This window comes from Carlito syrichta, unplaced genomic scaffold (assembly GCF_000164805.1).
Source record: "Carlito syrichta isolate Samal-C Ts95f unplaced genomic scaffold, Tarsius_syrichta-2.0.1 Scaffold308152, whole genome shotgun sequence".
NCBI classification, from domain to species: domain Eukaryota; kingdom Metazoa; phylum Chordata; class Mammalia; order Primates; family Tarsiidae; genus Carlito; species Carlito syrichta.
The window spans coordinates 264,677-280,862 of NW_007252248.1; the positions used below are offsets into that span (position 1 = coordinate 264,677).

Sequence of the window (16,186 nt, forward strand, 5' to 3'; positions counted from 1 at the left end):
CTTATTGCCCAGGCTGGAGTGTAATGGCACAGTCAGATCACGGCACAGTCAAATCACAGCTCACCACAGCCTGGAACTCCTGGGCTCAAGTGATCCTGCCACATCAGCCTGCGTGCCACCATGCCCAGTTAAGTTTTTTATTTTTATTGTAGAGATGAGGTCTCACTGTGTTGCATAGGCTGGTCTCGATCTCCTGGATTCAAGCATTCCTTCTGCCTCAGTCTCCCAAAGTGCTGATTATAGGCTTGAGCCACTGGGCCTGACCTTCATTTCATTCCAAATTCTCTGTGCCTCATAATAGTTATACAAAAACATGGTTCAGGAGGAAACTAGCCAGGATAGGAGGGACAAGCTTGTTTGTGCCATGCCCCAGTAAGCACTGCCAATTTTTTAAATCTTTGCAATGACACTGCCCTCCTCTTCTACCCAAGTTCTCTAGGAGTACAACAGCAGAAATGGGAACAATAGTATTTGTCAGCTCAGCATATATGGTGTGTAAAGCCTCATTCAGCATCATTTCAGATTTCTAGAGAAATGCATAAAGGCTTATCCAGGATTCATATGCCATTTCTCCCTGTGTATTCCACCATAAAGTCCATTCTCTTTTCTTGGAGGAATTGGTTCCAAGAACAATACAATCACTCATATGTGTTTCTTGCCTGAGGCTCTTCAAAGAATGCTGTAGTTGTAGGAGAGACTCTCCACTCTGATGCCGGCCACAGCTGCATACAGTTCAGGTACCACCAACTCTGGTACTTGTAATACAGCCTTGTCATCTGCAGTTCTAGCAGCAGCTTCTAGGCGCAAGCGTAACTCTCTAGGTAAGGGGCGGCCCTTCTCACTCCAGCGCCAGCAGGACTTCATAATACTATACCTAAGAGAGAAAAAAGAAAAACTGACTTCCTTGGCATGGCAATTGTATAAGGAACGTGTCTCCTTTCCTAAAAATTTTAATCTGTTTAACCTGTCTCATCTCTCATATTCTTCCCAGAGACTGAAATTCTTTCTCATCTTCTTTATATCACGTCACTTAATATCATCTTTTCAATGGGTGCTTTTTTATAATAGAAATGACTTACAATTTTTTTCAGACTACAGAGAATGACAGTATAGTTTTTTTCACTATACATTGCAGGGCTAGGATTGAACATGTCTTTTTACTCTGGTATAAGATGGAACTTTTAATCATTCTATATTGCCACATATTTTATGCTGATTTTTGTGTTGTTTTGGGTAGATCCTCATTAAAATTTTAAGTAAGTTCTTTAAGGTCAGTTATTTTGTCAGTTTGGTGTCTCTCCCAATGTCAAGCACAGTGTTTTACACATAGAAATGTTTATCATCAATCTTGTTCTAGTATACCAACCACATTATATATATATATAATTACAATATTTAAACTTTATAATCGGATATAATAACTTCATTTTAGGGAAAACCAAGTGCTATAAATGTATCCATACAATGCTTAAACATTTACAAAATAGCAACAGTTCTAATAGAAACATTAATGTATTTTCTGTTGTCTTCTCAGATATAATTTAACCTTTTCTTATGTTCTATAACAGTCCCTTTTTGAACTTAATTGGTAATAAAAATATGCATGTAATTTTTAATTTTCACATTTCTGCCTCTAGGTTGGTTCACTAACTGCCCATATCTTCTAACAATATTGGATCCTCCCTTTCCAGCCTTTCTAATTTCTTTTTACTCTCTTTATTCTGGTTGGCTTCTTCATACTGAGAGCTGGAAAAATAGGAAGTCAGTAATTTTTAAAAGTTAAATATTAAATACAAACCAGTATATTCAGTGAGTAACTCTAGTGCAATGGATTTTATGACAGCTATCTGAAATGAGGTTGGCAGAAGACTGATATTTAGTCAAAACACTAGTGTCCTTGCATTGGTTTGGCTTATTTCCTGCCTATTTTAGAAGCTTCCTGTGGAATTAAACTTTAACAAAATTAGGTTCCTAATATAGTTATCAGTGGTTGCTTGAACATTGGGTGTGGAGGGGGGTAGGTGTGTGTGTGTATATGTGTGTGTGTGTGTGTGTGTGTGTGTGCATATATGAAATGTGTCTCATATGTGCAAATCATTTGTATATGGACTAAAAGTTCTTATTAGTGCATAAGAACAGCTGGGAATCATCTGAGCCACTTTGAAAAGGCCATTATTGATAGTGAACAAAAAACAAAGAGCAGGCCTTTAAAACCCACTTACATGGTTTGTGTGCAGCTGCTGGGTCTCTTAATGATTTTCCTTCTCTGGAGATGCTGTAGGATGCTGGTAGGAGGGACTTCAGGATACGGTGGTGCCCCTGTCATGGAAAGAATGAGAACTTTGGGATTCTTTAAAATATGAATTATAACTAATGCTACTCTCCATCCACTTGGGCTAATTGCCTGCAAAAGGTATAGCTATACGAAACATACTAGGTATAATACAATTGCTCACTGGTGATCAAGTAAGGATATAGCTTAGTGAATTTGGATGAAAGATATTTTGGGGAAAAAAACTGATGGAAAAGCTTGAGTCCTTAGGAAAGCAATAAAATAAGACAAAGTAAGAACTAAGACCTGCTCTCCCATAACATGAGATAGTGCTGCAGCTTCTCAGTCAAATGGTTTAATAAATCTGAAGAAAACATCTTTATACTTATGCAAGATCACGTGATAATTATCCTTGGGATCTGAAAACATCCCTTGGAATTGGTAATATTTTGGGGAAAAGAAAGAAAGACAAAGAGTTAAGAGAAGGACAAAGAGAGAAAGAATAATCACTTTACACAACTCAGGAATCAGGCTTAGATTTCATGTCAGCACAGTTCGACCTTCAGAGCTGTACTGAAACATTTTCTGAAAGCAGGCATCATCCACCACCTAAACAAACATACTTGCATATTTGCATACAGATACATACTATTTTAAGGATTATTCTTACCTAGAGTCACCATTTCATACAGCAGGATCCCAAAAGACCAGCTGTAAAAGAACAAAGCAATCTACTTAATTTCTATTTCTGCTTTTCTTTTTTTTTTTTTTTTTTTTTTGAGTTGGAATCTCACTCTGTCACCCAGAGTAGAGTGCAGTGGCCACTCCTGGCCACTGCAGCCTCGACCTGCTGGGCTCTGGCGATCCTTCCGCCTCAGCCTTCCAAGTAGCTGGAACTACAGGCACGTGCTATCATGCCCAACTAATTTTTGATTTATTGTAGAGATGAGGTCTCACCAAGTTGCCCAGGCGGGTCATGAACCTGCGGGCTCAGGTAATCCACTCACCTTGGCCTCCCAAAGCACTGGGATTACAGGCTGCGCCACCAAGCCTGGCCTATTTCTGCTTTTCTAAAGAGAGTTCACTTAAAGGAGCTTTTAGTAAGAGCTCCATAAAAAAGGCAATTAAGGAGAACAAGGATGAAAGTCTGGTAAAATAAGTAACAGTGCCATTAGAAAGCATTTCTGTTGAGTTTCCTTAGATTCTAATCTCTTTGAAGTCTGGTTCTACTGATGTCCTAAATTTCTTCTGCTGCTCATAACATTCATGGCTAGTAGGATATTCTACATTACGTCTGTGTGCTTCTCCAAGCAACTGAGTTATATGGCTACCAAAAGTCTATTGTGATTCTTTACAATCCTGTTTATCCCAGTTTTACATGTAAATGTAAGTGTGGGTAATTATGTAATCAATTAAATACTATATAAGCTGATTAAATACAAAATAAAGTGTTATGTCCCTGCAAACTAGGTTAAATGCTTTGAAAATGGTCTATAAAAATACACTGCTAAAAAGAGAACACTGTGAAATTGTGTGAGACAACTGTAGAAAACTGGGAAAAATAACAAAAGTCTACAGTCAAATTATTTCACAATTATTTTCAGGTTTCTCACTCTACGTAGAATCATTCCAAACTAGAACTCAAAAATAAGTCATTACAGATGCTATTTATACAAGAAATACTATATACAACTTCATTTAGAAGGCCTGTCTTCTTAAAAAGAATCCTTGTCCCTCTTTCAAAAGATTAATAAATCAATATACATTTACATGTTTTAAGTTAAAATAAATAATTGGAGGTATTTTTATTTTATTTATTTTTATTTTAATACTTTCTGGTTTAACTGATCTTTTGATTAAGTAGACTCACCTCCTTCAGATAAAAGAGACTACTAGATTAAGTCCTCAAATAATATTGACAAGAAAGATTCTTTTTTCTTTTTTTTTTTTTTGAGTTGGAGTCTCACTCTGTCAGCCAGGCTGGAGTGTAATGGCATGCTCACGGCCACCCCAACCTTGCCTGCTGGACTCAGGTGATCCTTCCGCCTCAGCCTTTCAAGTAGCTGGAACTACAGGCATGCACCACCACACTCGGCTCATTTTTTTGATTTATCGTAGGTAGAGATGAGATCTCACCAAGTTGCCCAAACTGGCCTCAAACCCATGGGCTCAGGCAGTCCTCTCACCTTGGCCTCCCAAAGTGCTGGGATTATAAGCATGAGCCACCGTGCCTGGCCTCTGTTTTGTTGTTATTGTTGTTGTTGTTGTTGTTGTTTGAATCAAGGTTTCACTCGCTACCCAGGGACACCATCATGGTTCACAGCAGCCTCGGATTCCTGGGCTAAAGTAATCTTCCCACCTCAGCCTCCTGAGTAGCTGGAACTACAGGCATCTACCAGCATGCCCAGCTAATTTTTAAAATTTTTTGTGGAGGCTAGGTCTCGGCTATGTTGGCCTAGGCAGGACTCAGGCAGTCCTGTGACCTTGATCTCCCAAAATACTGGAATTTTAGGTGTGAGGTACCACACTAGACCAAGGCTGCTAATCTAATATAGAAGAAATGCTTTAGAAAGCACCAAAAATGATTGCAGACACCTGCCAAACATGACCACTATCACATAACATTCCTGCCTAAGGGTATGTCTGATTTCTAAGTAGAGATTTCATTTGCAGACACAATTAGTAACAGATAAATCATGTTCTGGGAGGACACCTAGGTTATGAAGGGAAGAAATCCAAAGGCCAGGAACAAACCATACATGTCTCCTCTGATGCCAGCAGGTCTCAGGAGAAGCCGTTCTGGGGCAAGCCACTTTAGAGGTATGGTTTGAGTAGAGGAGATGGCCCCATGAGAGTGGACTTCATAAGCCAGACCCAGTCCACAGAGCTTAGCAGTAAGATCGCTTTGAATCAGGATATTCCTGGCTGCCACATCCCCATGTAACAGATGTTTATCCTGCAGAAATTCCTGTCAACATAAGATCAGAGATGATCAGCTGTCTGAGATCATGGGTTGAATCACTGATAAAGAGAGGCAGTCCTTGTAATCCTCAAAAAGACAAGGACATTTTCTACCCCAAACAAGTCTCGTTAATAATGGCACCACCTCCAAAGCATGCTAATGAATCACCCATTTTTGCATTGTGTTTAAGATTACCAAACTGAGCAGATAATCCAAATGACATCAATACTGGATTTTGAAAGTATAATTGCCCATTCTGTGTCAAATCCTGACCTTCTTGATTTAATTTTCCTCTCAGGACCCAGCTAGACATTGGAAAAGTGAGTTCCAAGTTTGTAGCAGGTACATAGCAAAATGTAATAAATACACAATAAAATTGAGTGTTATGATAAATTTATGTAAAGTTTTATATCATCTCATTTTGTCCCTGATATAATTGGATGCAGTGACTTAGGAAAGTATCTTTTAGATAAAACTAAATGATTACATAGCATCACATAGTTATTAAGTGGTAATGACCAGAACCAGCTATTCTAATTCATAAGGACTATATAAACTCTCCTAATAATTCTTGAGCCAGGCTGTAAAACAGAACTGCCTGAGAGCTTTTGAAACACATAATATTTTCTAAACCCAAATTTACTAAACCAAAATCTAAGAAGAGAGACTTGATAATCTATATTTTTAAGAAGCATCAAAGAAGCCAGTAAAGCATTGGAGAGCCACTGCACCTGACGACACTGATTTGCTGACATCATTTCCTCCAACATCAAGCTATTCGAGGCACATGGAGAAACTGAAAAACTACACATGACCAAAGAGCTATAGATTAAGATTTATTTGTGATTGATAAGGATGGTATAAAAGATTTTTAAATAGAGGTGATAACTTCCAGTCATTGATAAAAGAAAAGCAGCTTCTTTAGAACAAAGAAATTATACTGCAATGAGAAGAATTAAGGAATATACGGACTTTGAGGTTGTTAAAAGTAAGAAAAAAGTAGTATGATACTGCCTTGTAACGACAGGTAAGGTAGGGCCCTGATGAATGCATTCATTTGATCAATTCATCCCTATAGGGCACCTTTGCAATTATGGTTCAGAATACAAGATAGGCTGTATCCTGACACTCTAACTTTATCAAGGGAACATACCAACTAGGCCCTCCAAACACCAAAGATAATATTCATTTATATATTGTGTTCACTCACTTGCCCCATGGGCATCTCAACTGTAACTACTACTCTTCTGACTGTTTATCCATTTTTTTCTGAACTTTTTCCTAATTCCACTTTAATACATGGTATATTTCAAACCTCAGGGTAGAAAGATATATCAAATACTTAAAATAACTTCACAGATCCCAAATTTTCCATAGAAAGTGCTAATTTTAAATACAATTATGTAAAGAATTTGATAGAAATAGTCATTTAAATTCCCTGAGTAATTCTAGTAAAGGTTTTTTTTTCCTTAAACTCTAAATTATTTTTACCTCTTTATTAAAGTTGGTTCAAAATAAAGGAATAACTCCACCATTGCTCCTCCTCATTCCTCCTCCACATGTTCCTTGTTTTTTCTTATAAGACATATACTCCCTATCACATTCAGTACCAAAGCAAATCTCCAGCCAAACATGTTCTGAACTAGTTTTGCTTGCTTTTCAGGCATAAAATTGTATACTTCCTTATGGTTCTGTAGCCTTTCACCCATTTAGTTTCTCTTTCTATATCTTCTCCCTGCTTGCTTCCCTACTTTCCCCCTTATACATGTATTATTAATAGCATATATGGGGAAGTAAGAGTATCAAGTAAATAGACGTATGGGTCTTGGTCCTGGCTTTTGGCCATTAAGACTGAAAAAGCTTTAAAGTCCTTCCTGTTCCTTCTATAAATCCCAAGTTGACTGCTTTCTTTCTGGAATTACCAACTCTGTAATATATTATTTAAAAATTTCATAAAGAAGAGACTAAAAACTATTAGTACTTAAGTTTCTGCCCCCTGACTTCTATATAATTTTCTTTAAAATATACACCCAATTGAGAATATGAATATGGGAGATATGGCAGCAAATCTGAGGCTAACAAGAAAAAATCCCCATCATCTATTGTCGTTTTGCCTAGTCTTACCAGAGCCAAAAGGACCTGCTTTCCAATGTGATATACTTGTTTTTCTGTGATATCATAGAGAAGACCATCCATGGTCATCACATCCTAAAGAGACCAAGAAAAAAAAACATATAAAAACAGCATTAACAATTGGGAAAAAAAAATAAAAGATGAGCACAGAGATGCTTGAAAATGCAGATCCAAAGCTAAGAAAAGCAGGGACTAATTCAAAAACTGATATGGGATATGTTCAGATATGCAGAGAAATACAATTATTCATTGAACTGGGAAAACAAAAAATGTAGATAAGAGACAAAAAAGACAGGTATATATAACACTATCTACTGAAATAATGGAGCAGTTTTCCTGAGGCTGTGTGTGTGTACACCCATGTACGCTTGCGATTAATTTAGCACATTAACTCAATACCTCTTTATTGAATGCCTCCAATGTGCCAGATCCATGTTAGGAACTTGGAATACAAAGAGTGAGCAAAATAGCAGGGTTACCACCTTCTAGAACTTGGTGGCAGACACATGAATCAGAGTCAAATACACATAATTAAAGGGTTACATATACGTGCCATGAGAAAATGTACAAAGTGCTAAGAGAGTATATAATGGTGGGAAGAAGAGGGCTGATTTGGTTGGCAAGACAGAAAATGCTTTTAATAAAAATCAGAAAGCTCCCTTCTCTTCCACGGACATAATACAAAGAAGAGAAGGGAGAAGTGTGGCATAACAAAAGTATATGTCTAAAACAGAGAAGCATGGTATTTTTGAAAAATGAGTAAAAGCTAGTACTGTTAGAGTACAAAGCAAGTTAAATGGTAAACTCTTAAAAAGGTTTAAAATGCCTAAAGACTGGCACAATTGTTCTATTTATAACAATGGATGGAGGACATCAACAGGGCTTTAATATACATTCAGCTATATAAAAAATTATACAGCTGAATGTATATTAAAATAAATTATAAAAAATTAAAAGGTACAAAAACTTACCAGATGAATTTCTCCCTGAATCAGTCCTGTCATACTGTGATGATATTACTACAACATGCTTAATGACAACAGCAAAATTACAGTCATTACTAACAATAATTATGTAAGTATAACAGCTACCATTTTGAGTGCTTACTATGTATCAACCACTGCTGTGTTTTTACATACATAATTTATTTTATTTTTTATAATTTATTACACCCAAGGTATGGATCCAGAAAATTTAGAAAGGTGACCTGCCCAAAGTCACATAACTAGTAGTTGGTGAAGCCTAAAAATTCATGCTCTAAATTGCGCTGCCCAATCTGGAGGCCATTAGCCACATATGGCTATTTACATTATTTAAAATTTAAAATTTAGTTTCTCTTTCACAGCAGCCACATTTAAAGTGTTCAAAAGTCACCTGTTATCAGTGGCTATCATACTGGACAGAGCAGATACAGAACATTTCTATCATTACAAAAAGTTCTATTGGATGATGATGTCCAATTACTCTGTTATGCTATTGTAATGTCTCTGGGTTTTGTTATTTGTCACACTAATTTACATGTGAGCAGTTAATCAACCAGGCCAAACCTTTCCCTCCTAATACCCCACTCTACTGCTCACCCGGCGACAGGTCCAGAGAAAGCTGAGCAGGTCTCCGTGGGCCACATCCTCCAACACCATATAGAGGGGCAGCCTTTCTGTGCAGCAGCCTTCCAGCTGTACCAGGTTTTTGTGTTTCCCCAGGTACTGGTAGAACTGGATTCGCCCTAAGAAATCCTGAACCTCATGGAGCTCAGCTGGTTCTGTGGATGAAACAGGAGCCAGTAGTGAGCAGCCACTCAGTGATGAGTAGGAGGCAGGGAGCAAGAAGCAATTTCAGATGATAATTTTTAAGGCCCCATTGACTACATGGGAGTCAATGTAACAAAAATAAATAGAAAGGGGACCAGTTAGAAGAGAATGGTGCTCAATGCCACTGATCTTTTATCAACAGGAACATAGAATTACAAGTCTTAGAATTGGATAGGCTTTCATCTACCTAAGTAGAATATTCTGGTCACATTAAAACATTATCGCTGTCTAGGCCTTTTGATTAAAATCCTTGCTTATCTTCCCCTTGTTCTCTTGTAAAAGGCAACCCCCAAACTCCCAGAATTTATTTAAAAATTACACATTCTTCCATGTTCAAATTTCAGTCACCTTCAAAGTACTCTCTGTAGGCCAGGTGCGGTGGCTCACGCCTATAATCCCAACACTTTGGGAGGCCGAGATGAGAGGACTGCCTGAGTCCATGGGTTTGAGACCAGCCTGGGCAACTTGGTGAGACTTCATATCCACAATAAATCAAAGAAAATTAGCCAGGTGTGGTGGCACATGCCTGTAGTTCCAGCTACTTGAAAGGCTGATGCGGAAGAATCACTAGAGCCCAGCAGGTTGAGGCTGTGGTGGCTGTGAGCGTGCCACTGCCCTCCATCCTAGGCAATAGAGTAAGACTCTGACTAAAAAAACAAACAAACAAAAAAAGTACTCTGTTTAGTGCAATACACCTACCGAGATGCTTTTTCCATTGCTCAAAATAGTTTTGAACTTGTCAATTTTGATGCCTTTTAGTGCTTCTGCCATTTTTTGTTTCACCTGTTTCACATCAGCAAAACATTTCCCTTTTTCACCCAGGGAAACAAAACAAAGTTGTTTGGGGGCAAGATTGGGTGAATAAGGAGAGTAGGGCAAGGGGTTCATCCTGGTTTTGGTCAAAAACTGCTGACTTAGTGTGGTGTGGGCAGGTGTGCTTGTAAGTCACCCATCATGAAATGGGTAAATGATGAAAGAATCTCAAAGAGAAAAAAAATTCACTGAAGCTGAACACAGCCCCTGACAACAATGCTACTGGTATACTGCTGCCAGTGGGGGAAGCCTATACTACAAGGGGCTTGCCTTCCAAAAAATAATTCTTGTTTTCTTGGGGTCTCTTCTCATATGTATATGCCCTTAATGACCCATATCATAAGTATCATCAAAAATAAAAAATAAACATAAAAAATACAGTATCAGGAAAGTATACAAATCATAAAGAAAAAGGAAAAAACAACCTTAGAATCCTAGTCCAAGTATCTAACCAATGTTAAAAAAAAACATCAGTTCTGACAGGCAAGGATATGCTAGAGAAAGTGAGACCCCAAGAAGAACATTTCTGTCTCAGGTTTCCACCCTCTATTCCTTTCTGTATTCAGTTGTGATCACAACTATCAGCTGATTAACAACTCAATGTTTGCTAAGCCTGTTAACATTTTTCTGTTAGGGGTTCACAGTGGAAAAGTAAAAAGGAAAAGGAGGTCTAATACTTTTTTTGTTTTTTACCTTTTAAAGCCTTGAGGACAACACTCTTGCACTTAGCAGAGTCCCCAGTGTTCATTTTGGCTCGATAGATGGGCCCACAACTACCACTGTGGATCTGCTCCAGAACTTCAGAGAGTTGCTCCCGGGGCACCTGCAGCTTAGCCAGTGCAGGTGTGGTAGCTTGTAGAAAGCTTTCCACTGATGTCTCCTTCAGTGGCACAACCACATTTCCCCCGTGTCTTGCTGCTTCCCAGCTTGTGTCCCTAGATGGAGATGTGGGGGCAGTGCCTAGAACAAAGAGGTGATATCAACCAACTTTTCCCTGCCCTGGAGACTCCAGGAAAGCAGAGCCTGGAACAAACTGACAAGGAAATTTCTTTAGCAATTGTCTCTCTGGCCATTGTGGCGTTTTCTGATGTTTCTCTGTAAACCAGTATCAACACCACCTTGTAGAACCTTTGTAATAATCCCCATTACTTCTAGAACAACTCAAGATGAACCCCGAAGAAAGTGGTCATGATATTTCTGTCTTCCCCAGGGAAGATTTCCCATGAGTGTAGTAAAGAAACAATGAAGGAAGTTCTTCAATAGTTTCCCAAACCACAGATATCTAAAGGTAATGGTAAGTGGGGACTATCATTCAAGTCAGTGGCTTTCAAAGTTGGAAGAAAAGTAAGGATAACTAGGCAACTTTAAGCCATGGTTATTCTTTCTTCCTCGAGTTGCCCCAAAAGTCAAATTATTCTCTATTTCCTTGAGGCTGGGGATGAGAAAGAAGTTGTCTTCTGGTATTTTCTCTTTTTCTTAGCACAAACTTCCTTCCAATTAAAAAAGAGAGGTCAGGCAACCCCCTCGGGTCCCCTCCCACTGTGGGAGCTTTTCTATCCTCTTAATAAATCCTGCTTTCTCAAATAATAATAATAATAATAATTTCATGCTTCTTAATTCAACTTCATTAATTAATCCATCCACTTATTGAGCAGACATCATCTACTGAAGTAGGGTCTGAGCAATTAAATAACAGCCCATCGACTTAATTTTAACAAAGGAGAAGTTTATTAGTCAAGGCTCTGCCAGCTGGTAACCGCTTGCAGGAAGAGAACTTCAAGCAAGTCAGCCCCAAGCCCCCGCTTAGAGCTTCCTTAAGTAGTCCTAGTTTACATCTCAGTTAGCTAAAGTTAGAGTTGGACATTTTCCAGAGCTCTTATCACAATATTCTACTGACATCAGCAAGCTTGCGAATTTACAGAAACAGATGTGCTAATTAGACTGGTATAGTGGGTAAAGATACAATTTATCTTGCAATGTTTACAGAGGAGAAACCTTCAAAGAAAAACCTCCAGGAAGGGAGTAACACCTGTTTCAAGGCTGAAGCCATTTCTTTCATCCCCCACTTACAATCCCAGGAGCAGAGGCTGCTTCTTTTCTCTTTTACATACTACATGACAGGTCCTGTTCCTGGTGTTGGGAACAGGCAAAGTTCAGATTCACCCGAAGATTACTTTATTGTGGCAGGAGAGAGAAAGGAGATAATGTATCAGGCAATGTGGTGGCAAATGTGAAGGAAAATAACAAGAAAAAGTCACATCAGTGATGCTATTTTATATATGATGGCCAAGAGCCTTTTTGATGAGATGACATTTGAGAAAGATCTATAAGTAATTAGGGAGCAAATCATACTAGTGTCAGGAAGAGTCTTGTAGGCAAAGGGAGCAAGAAGTACAAGGGCATTGAGCAAGGAGCATACTTGGAGTTTTTGAGGAAGAGCAAGGAAAACAGTGCAGCTGGAGCCAATTGGGACCATTGGAGATTTGTAGTAGATAAAGCCAGGAAGGCCAAGATCATGCAATTCCACTTGAAGAATTTTGTCATTTTCCATTCTGAGCACGCTGGGAAGCTATTGGGGGCTTTGAAGCAGAGAACTGACAAGACTAACTCTGTCTTAAAAGACTCATTCTGACTTCTATAGGGAGAATAGATCATGAAGGGAGAAAGGAGATAATATGTCAGACAATGTGGGGAAAAAGTAGGAATGTGTTACAATGATCTGTGAGAGGTGAGACTGATGGGTTTACTTTGAAGATAGAGTTAACATGGTTTGCTTATGGCTTAGATATGGACTATGAGAGTGAAAGGTGCCTATAGAAACCTAAAAGAATCTTAACTTATTCTTTAGTCTTTTTGCCTCAGCATAGCAATTAGAAAGCATTCAGACATTCTACTGCAGGACAAACAGCAGCCTATCCCCCCCACCCCAAGCAAATCTCCTTCAGATACAAGATCAGGACAACCCAAATAACCACCCCACCTCTGGTCAAGGAATTTGTGATTTGCAAATGTCTAACAAGTCTCTTACAGGAAATCCCCCTCAGGTTAACCTAATCAGCCCTCTGTGAACTACGTGACACAGATAAGCCCCACCATGGCAGCAATCATGTGACTAACCCACCCATTGCCTGCTGTCCATCACCTGACATCAGTAGCACCTGCACTTGTCTGCTCCTTTGTGATGATGTGGAAGCAGACCACCACCCAATCACCTTAATGATCTTCCCCCATCAAGGGGAATGGTTAAAAGGACTCAACCACAAGCAACCAGGGGCCATTGCCTTGCTAGAGTCTGGTGTGGCCATGTGCTCTTTGAGCCATGGCTGTTGCCATGCTTCCTGGCTTTGGTCCCCCTCCCCCACCTTGGGGAGGTGAATATTCTTTCTTCTGTCTCTTTCTCTCTCTAACTTACTTTCAAATAAACTTTTCTTTCTTAACCTTTTTGTGTGTCACAATTCTTTGCAATTTACTCAGATCTCTGGGTTGCCGGTGTGCACCTCCGGCTTGCCAGCTCCCGCAGTGCTTCGCACTTCCCTGCCCTGCACCTCTCCACCCTCACCTCCGTCCTACCCTAACAGAGAGAAAGCGGGAGTGAAGAATATTTCCAAGGTTTTAGACTGAAAACCTGAAAGGTTGAACTTGGCATTTACTAAGACTACTGGGGAAGGACATTTGTGAGAGAATTTTCGGACCTTTGTTATCAACATGCTATATATGAGACATGTATCATATCCAAGCTGCAGGGTAGGTGGTTTAATATAAAAATCTGGAGTTCAAGGGACTATCAGAATAGAAAATTATTTGAATCCATAAGACTGAAAATTATGCCATTTAGGAAGTGGATTTCTGGGGTTTTTTTGTTTTAAGTATTTCAAGGAAAAGGAAGGAAAAATTGTTTCAAATGCTTTTGACAAGTCAAGTATGATAAAGACTAAGAGTTGATCATTGGACTTATCAACATAGCTATCATTTATGAGCTTGGAAAGACTTGTTCTGGTGTTGTAGTAGAGATAAAAAGCCTTATTTTAGTGGGTTCAATATAGGATGAGTAGAAATAGTGGGAGTGAATTTAGACAACATTTTTAAGAAGTTTTCTATAAAAGTGAAGTATAAGAGAATTGGGATAAAATTTAGAGAGAGACTAAGGATCAGCCACTAGAGAATTTCATATCATTATTTGAGGTTTTGTTTTGTCTTTCTTTTTACTCTTAGTTTCATGTATGAACTGACATCTCCTTCAATGGAAGTCTAGAACAGCCTGTTATCATCTTCTACTTATTGCTTCAAAGACTAACATGAGGGCCATACTTTTTCATTGTATATTCTGTAGGCACAGAATAGGGACAGAATGTATCATGGGGTAAAGCATCATTCTTCAATGATGTTAACAAAGCCTTGGGCTTTACCCTGTAGATCTTTCATCTTGGTCCTTAGGCACTCATGTGGTCAAAGGTTTGATAGTCAATGGAACAACGAGGAAAGAAGTCATGTGACCTTTCTTGCCTACTCTCTTTTCAGTCAACAAACATGTGCTGAGTTCCAACTTATGACTTCCTAGAGAGGAGGTCACTCCCTCTCCATGGGAGGGAACCCATGCCTCTCTCATTGCAGGTACCTAGACTCCTAGACTTGAGCTCATTGAAACTTGGACCACGTTTCTCCTAATCTCTATCTTCCCTGAACCCCTACCCGGCCCCCAAATTTGAGCTTTACCTCGGAGTCCAGAATGCTGCTGTTGGGCTCTTTGTCCTCTGATAAAGAGCCACAGGATGACCCCAAGAAGGATGAGGAAGATGCCAACCAGGAGAGCTGGGACAACGATCACTTCATACTGCCGCTCCTGGACAACTGGGTAGGCAGTCCAGCAGGAAGAGAAGAAAATGAAGAGAAAGGTTGATCTGAAGTTCACACAATTTCCCCTACCTGCCAGCTCTCCACTCATCATACATGAAAAAATCATCTCTTCTACCTTTCCCTCTATTTCTACTCAACAGAAGCACTATTGGGAGCAACTCTCTAATCAGAAACCCCAGTGTCCCTGTTCCTTCATCCATTTTTTGTGCATTATGCCTCTTCCGTCATTTTCCCTACTGAGATAGAGAATGCAGTACCTGAATCTCTGCTTGGCATTTAATCTATCATCCAAAAGACAACATTATCTTCATTTCTACTAAAAGTCAAATCATCCTCCTTCTAGACTCCATCCAACCCTTAGTCTCCATAATCCTAAAATCAGAGCATAGACATCTGTGGTACACATTCTTACCACACAACTTGTCAGTGAGACTGCATTCCAGTAGCATCCGTGTCATGACCCTCTCATCCCCCATTGTCCACTTCTCTGATGGCCCCACAGAGAGTGCAGAGGGCACACAGCAAGTAATTTCCAAGGATTGAGAGGTTCTGGAAAAAAATTAAATGGAGCACACACAGAAAGTTTTTGTTTGTTTTGTTTTGGTTTTTTTTGAGTCAGAATCTCATTCTGTCACCCAGGCTGGAAGGGTATGATGGTATCCAGGCAGTGGTATGATCATAGCTCACCACAGCCTGGGCCTCTTGGGCTCAGGCGACTCTTCTGCCTCAGTAGCTGGGACTACACGTGCGTGCCACCACGCATGGCTAATTTAAAATTGTTTGATGCCTTTATAGATGATAAGTAAATGGCTACCTCTATCCATCTGTCTGATACCAGGCTGGAAGAAAACCCTCACCTTTTCCTTTCCCCACCATTATTCTCTATAGTGCAATAAACAGCCTTTATCTAGTCTTGTCCTTTCATCCCATTGTTACTGAGATTATTTTAAAGGCTCCCTTCTCACCCAAAACTTCTCTTCCCATGTTTGGTTAGTGTCTCACATCTGTAATATCAGCACTTTGTGATGCTGAGGCAGGATGATTGCTTGAGCCTAGGAGTTTAAGACCAGCCTGGGCAACATAGCAAGACCTAATCTCTATAAAAAATTAGCCAGATGGGTAGCATGCACTTGTAGTCCCAGCTACTCAAGAGGCTGAGGCAGAAGGATCACCTGAGCCTAGGAGGTTGAGGCTGCAGTAAGCTGTAATTGTACCACTGCACTCGAGCCTGAGTGACAGTGTGAGACCCCGACTCAAATTTTTTTTAAAAATTTCTGTTCCCATTCTCAAGTACAGATTCACAGCATCTATCTGAACAGTGCGATCCATGGGTTATGTGGG

General features: G+C 39.5%; 1 protein-coding gene across 1 annotated transcript; it reads right to left on the minus strand.

Annotated features, from left to right (window-relative positions):
- Positions 1-228: 228 nt before the first annotated feature.
- STYK1 (serine/threonine/tyrosine kinase 1) lies at positions 229-15,372 on the minus strand. Its single transcript, XM_008065077.2, has 9 exons — positions 15,258-15,372; positions 14,705-14,839; positions 10,685-10,951; positions 8,948-9,129; positions 7,359-7,442; positions 5,032-5,240; positions 2,943-2,983; positions 2,223-2,319; positions 229-874 (listed from the first exon to the last, which is right to left on the minus strand). The coding sequence occupies exons 1-9, from the start codon at positions 15,319-15,321 to the stop codon at positions 670-672; spliced, it is 1,284 nt and encodes a 427-aa protein (XP_008063268.1). The 5' UTR covers positions 15,322-15,372; the 3' UTR covers positions 229-669.
- Positions 15,373-16,186: the final 814 nt, after the last annotated feature.